This window comes from Lissotriton vulgaris, chromosome 1_1, assembly GCF_964263255.1.
Source record: "Lissotriton vulgaris chromosome 1_1, aLisVul1.2, whole genome shotgun sequence".
Lineage (NCBI taxonomy): Eukaryota > Metazoa > Chordata > Amphibia > Caudata > Salamandridae > Lissotriton > Lissotriton vulgaris.
The window spans coordinates 1,019,050,407-1,019,056,406 of record NC_141685.1 but is presented as its reverse complement, the minus strand read 5'-3'; the positions used below and the strand labels follow the sequence as shown (position 1 = coordinate 1,019,056,406).

General features: G+C 40.7%; 1 protein-coding gene across 1 annotated transcript in view; it reads right to left on the bottom strand.

Annotated features, from left to right (window-relative positions):
• Positions 1 to 265: 265 nt before the first annotated feature.
• Positions 266 to 6,000, bottom strand: part of TMED1 (transmembrane p24 trafficking protein 1) — a 31,851-nt gene continuing 26,116 nt past the window's right edge. The window contains exon 4 of the mRNA XM_086961536.1: positions 266 to 5,768. Coding sequence (XP_086817662.1) covers positions 5,550 to 5,768 — 219 coding nt within the window. The 3' untranslated portion in view covers positions 266 to 5,549. The remainder of the gene's footprint in view (positions 5,769 to 6,000) is intronic.

Genomic DNA, 6,000 nt, shown 5'->3' with positions numbered 1-6,000 from the left:
GGTGTTGTAGTTTTCCCTCCTCGGCGGAATGCAACGGCGGCGAGGGACCAGGAGTCAGGAGCAATACAGGGACAAATCTGCACAGTCAGTAGCCTGGAGCCTCTAGAGCAACAAGGGATCCGGTAAACACTCAGCAGTAGTTGGCAGGTAGATATACACTATTGCGGAAACCACATGTATGCTACAAGCAAATGAAATGGAGGTCCAAAGAAAGTGTTATTAAGCACTCGATCCAACTACAATCAGAAATAAAATAACACTAGGCTGATGGAGAAATCTCATTTATTGTTCATGTTACTGCATAGACATGTGTCCCAATTTCCTATACCTCCCAAAAATAATCTGTTTATAAAAATACAGTCAGATTTTGTACCAAAATGGCATTAACTATAAAAAGAAAAAAAAAGGAACCACCATAATTAAAATAAAACTATTTAAAAGCAGCTTTTAAACAGTGAAGTAATAAAGAAACAATTATACTTCTCAGAATTGGGGACTCGATGGCAGATAGGGTGTGGAAAATAGTGTTACCCACTGTAAAATTACACATTCAAAGGCGATAGATAATGTTAATGGAAGATTAATAAAGTAAATCACCTGATTAAGCAGCCGTTGTACCCAAATACTTCCAAGTGATCGACAGGAGAAGCCAAGAAAACATTTGAATTCTAAACCAGACCATGCTCATGTAAACGTTGGGCTACTGTAGCCATTTCTTTACCAAGAAAAGGCTACATTTTATATTCCTAATCCATACCCAGCTGAACAACATATTCTGGAAGACTATTGTAGGTACATTGGTGTGGACAGTTTCTTTTTCATATACAATACGACATGCCCAGTTGTAGGTGGAATAACGTTCAGCACGTGAATCGAGATAAGTCTGAAGCCCCGAAACACTTGTTAAAGGTACGCAAACCATTTTTTGGGATAACTAACTGCAAACAAGAGGTTTGAATCTTTGTAAAATTGCTAGAAATCTAAACACTGATCTCACGTTAAATGTTGCTGAAGTAAAAGTGCTCTAATGGTGGACCAAGGATAGGTTTCTCACTTCCATCAGTTTTCCACATGTTGAACTGCAACAAAAGCTGTATCCCAAAAACATGGAGAGCATATTCACTCACCCGTGAACCACAGCCTTACCCATAAAGGCACAAACCCCATTACTCTTACAGATAACGCTTAGGAGCTGCAGAATCCATGGATTTCATTGGATCACAAAGGCACTTACAAAATTAAGAAACACAGTTTCCATTTGTGCATAGAGACCACGCATTAACACAGTGTGATGTCACAAAAACGGGAACACTTTTTTTTTTGAGCAATCAAGATTGTTGTGCCCAACATATCTCTGACTGGAAAGCAAAATGTAATGAAAGCAGCTTTGGGGAAAAGACAGAACAAAATCAAAATGTGAACCTCTTATCTGCTCATATTTAATAACACCACTGTCTAACTGAAGCTTGCATAGATAACAAATTGGTATCAACAGTAGCTCAATCATACAAAGGACTTTTTACCTAGCAGAATCAGTCAGATTGTCACCCACATCACAAGTTTGCATATTTAGTAAGGTTTTTTTTAAAAGCACAAAGTAGTACACTATAAAAATTCTTGAACTTACAAATCCCCTGGTACAGGAAACTACTCTTTACATCACATTCCAGCTTAAAGAACGATGGCACGTTTAGGGTCTGGTTTATATGTATTGGGGCAGGAGGTGCATCATCTAATATGCTGAAACAGTCACCTGCCAAAACTAGTATTGTGTTAAAGAAGGCTGGCATACATATATTCCTGTTGTAAACACCATCATGTGCAGAGTAAGACATCAAGTAGACCAACGTGGGCAGATCCAAAATTGCTTGTCTGCTCTAAAGTTAATAAAAACGGTCTTTAAAACACTGTAACCCTAAACAAAGCTCTAATGACAAACCAATATGTTCACAAACTGGAGCTGCATAGCCTTATAAATGGTGAAAAACTGATCATCCTATGCTTCTGTGTCTACACAGGAGCAAAGTTCAGCCACATCACTGTTAGACTACTTCATCTAACCAGATAAATAAAAAGTAGTTCATGAGCAAAAAGATTCAGAAAAACTAGGAGATAAAATGCTCTGCACAGTAGGGTACGTCTTATGAAAATATGTCATCACAATTTTACCAATACAGTCTTCAGGCCACAGTTAAACATTCAAGCATACAGAATATCGGATTCCTAGAATTCTGTTCTGGGGGGGCGGGGGGCTGGAAAATAGGGAGGCATGTTGGTTAGGGGAGACTCAAGTCGTTTTCGGTACCAGGTGTGTGGCTGATCAAATAATCAGACATCGGTAGGCCCTTTACTACACCCACCATTGTCTTCACAGTTTTGAAAACTTAATTACCGAAACAAATCTTCATAGGTCAACTCTAACCTCAGTCTGCAATGCAAACCAGAGTCGTACGGAAGACCACCTATTAGGCAGACAGCACAGTGAGGTCATGACAAAAACAGATCAAATGCCTCTGTTTACCTAGGCCAAAAAGCATGAGCTGCACTTTTCCTTCTTCAAAGTTTGAGTCACAAGTTGCACTCAAGACTGGGAGCACTAACTCACCTCAGGCCAATTTGTTTTAACAGGGGCCCTCGTGAACAGAGTTCAACTGGTGCACACATGCAGCGATACCATGAACTTTAAGCAAAAATTATGCAAAATAGTAAACTTTAATAAAATTCTTATATTCTAGTTTTGTAAATGTTTTTCATAACAGGAAAAAGTGCATAGTTCTGAGACACTACAATGGGCTGGGAGTTTACATTTTTAGGTCTTTATCCCATTCAAACACCTGTGACAGATAAAGTATCTCTGTTTCAGTGCACCACATGAACTCCACTTACAAAAGGTGCTCACAAATGCATGCAGATCTGCACCTCTTTAAGGTGGGGGGGGGGGGGTTGTTGCACATGAGGTGTATTTTGGTGGGAACAGTATTGCATAAACCATAATCCTGTTGTAATAGAATATAGTTCTCATTTAAGACATCTTCGAGTAAAAGAAATCAAAAGTTCAGAGGAGTGGAGCTAATTTACTACTTAATTTCAGTTCAATACTCCAACCAAAACTTAAAGTTATGGCCAAAAAAAAAGGAATAAAAGGATTTTCCTCTGACCTCCTTCAAGCTTGTGCAGTCAGGAGCGCCATTCCACGAGGGGGCACACTACTATTGATGCGGTTTGATCTGTGAGGGCTTTCAGGTTTCAGAAAGAAAAGAGAAAAAAAAAAAACACAAACTCGAGACTTGCTGTCTACAAATCGGTTCACTTAAATACACATTTGAGAATTAGAATATAGCTTTCATACTCTTTTTAACTATTAAAAGTAAATAGTGAAATGCTTCCACGTAAACACTGCATCAACTTACACCTCCTGTCCCTCACACTAAGCAGAGACCAGAAAGGATAATATATCTTTACGTGGTACTGGATGAGTCAACCCTGAGCCAGTAGACAGTCGCCCTGTGGACATTATATGCTATGTTTTGGCTTGAGCTGCCCTTTAAGTGTAACCACCCTGATCCCTAGTGGGAGAGATCCTTTTAAAGCTCCAGTCGATCCACTCATTAGATTTGTGACGGTTATACTGCTACCAGTCCCAGAGCTGAGACTTTTAAAAGGTACTGATAGGTCAATGCAAGTTTGCACAGTATAAACTGGTCCTTCTTGTGACAGTCGGTGATATGCATAATCTAACGTGTAACGGGCAGGAGAAGAAGAACTCAAACACCTGAGCGAAGTAATAAAAAGTGTCTTACAGTGTAACAGCGTGGAGGGAGGGAGGCAGATTCCTCTTCACATCTCTGTGCACCTGCAAAATAGAGGTGCAGCTGCTATTGATTGTGGCCCTGCTCAGTTTATACTAACAGTATTCGATCAAAATCTGTCTTCCCAAAATGGCTCTAACGGGAATACAACTGTGCTGGTATAGAAGCAACAAGTCAGGATAAAACAAGGGATGGGGTCTCTTGAGGTTTACACCATACAGGTGACAGGCACCTTGGGATAGTCACCAGGAAAAGAACAGCACACTGACCTTTCTGCGGTATAATACAAGCAAAGCTAACGGATGTGGCCTTCACAAGCTGGTGTCGGCTATTTATATATTTTATTGTAAGAAATGAAAACGCACTTTGCCAACTGCACCTACATTTGGTGGCATATGTTTGCAATAATTTTAAATATAAATACCCTTCTCCTACAATAGCACACTATGGCTGATTTCTTGCAGGCATGTGTACTTAGAACAGAAACTCCTTTTACTTTTAAGCCATATCACAAGAAAAATATTATGATTGGCACACAGGAAATGTAATTTTGGTTGTGAATTACTGTTCCCTAAACATGTATACACAGAAGGATGACTAAAAAATGGAAAGCCTTGTAAAAGTAAAGTATTAGCCAATCAGCTCAGGCACTGAAGTGCACTTCTTTTTGGGGCCATGTGCAGGAGTGATCAGGCTAAATGCTCTCACTCCCAGAGCAAGACAGCCAATGGCAGAAGTGGGCAGAGCCACTGCCCAGTGATACATGCCGTCATGGGAAAAATGTAAATGACAGTTGTACAGGCCAATGAGTGAAGAGGAATGGCCTAAAGTCCCGCTATCTATGTATATTTGTCCGTATTTTTTAACTTGAATTGTTATACATGAGGCCGCTAGACTATTTAATTTTTTTTTTAAGCCCACACATTCAACCGTTTCCACCCACCCCCCAAAGCTGCAAAAGGTCATCTGCCTTCAATTATTTTACTTAAAATCTACTAGTCAACTATTTCATCCTGGACAATTTTTAAAACTAAAGATGCAGGTGTCTATCAATGCCACAGAGCACGTTACCTGCACACACTAACAGAAGAACACAACAGCAATGGTTACGAGACAGAAGAAAGATTTTAGTTGCCCAAGATGGATGCCAACGCCGGACTGGCGACTGCAGGAGTGTATCCAGGAGGAACAGAACTAAAAGGGAAGCCCCCCGGCATTTGCTGCATCACAAATTCTTAAGTTAAAGGGGGGGTGTCTTCAAATAAAAACCTCAACACTTAAATTAACACAATTAAAAGATGCCTTTCCTCATCCCCATTTAGTAAACGTTTGTAAACACCTGTGTTCACACGGTCTGAATTCCTGCATGTTTGTTTCTTCTTGAAATATCAAGGTGACCAATGCATATCGTGTTTGTGGATGATCTTTCTTGGCCTCTTGAACCCAAGGTGAATTCCATCGGCAGAGTCTTGTAAGGAAATGTATTAAGACTGTGCCTGAGCAGCACGGCACCAGCCTTCAGGCACCCATCCAAAATCTTTGCCACTGGAAATATCAGAAACTGAAGCAGTGTATTAAAGAGGACGAAGGACTTCAGCTTCTGAAGTTTTGTCTTTCCTTTCACAGTTTGTGTGTACCAAAAGCAACTAACCCATCCACCTTCCAACTCACCGTTATTGTTCTTATTACCACACCCTGGATTCAGATGGCCCAAGCCCACCCTCCAACTTGGCTCCAAAGCTACGTCCGGATTTTCCTCTTGTCATTGAATAGGCTCTTCAGCATGTAGACTTGCACCACAGCCACCATTACTAGTACAAGCAGGTTAACAGCCGACCAGAAGTTGACTCTGTCCAGGTTGCTATCCTGCAGGTTGCGATCACGGGCCTCAAATGCCCGCAGCACAGTCTGCATCTGCATGCTCTTCTCCAGGCGGCCCTTCATGGTTTCAATGGCATCCTATGGGGGGAAAATGGTCATCCATGGAAATCAGAAATTAATCCACCTGCTGTAGTTACCAAGAGTGAGCATAAGCAGACAGAAAACAGCTATAACAGTATCCAGAACCTGTTCCTTTAACTTAACCACTATACTCCAGCTGTACAATAGAGTAAGTTCACTCTGTCAGAGTAGCAGTGCATTTAACCCAAGCACCCTTTTAAGAAACCACATTATTCCCCCTTTGCTTTTT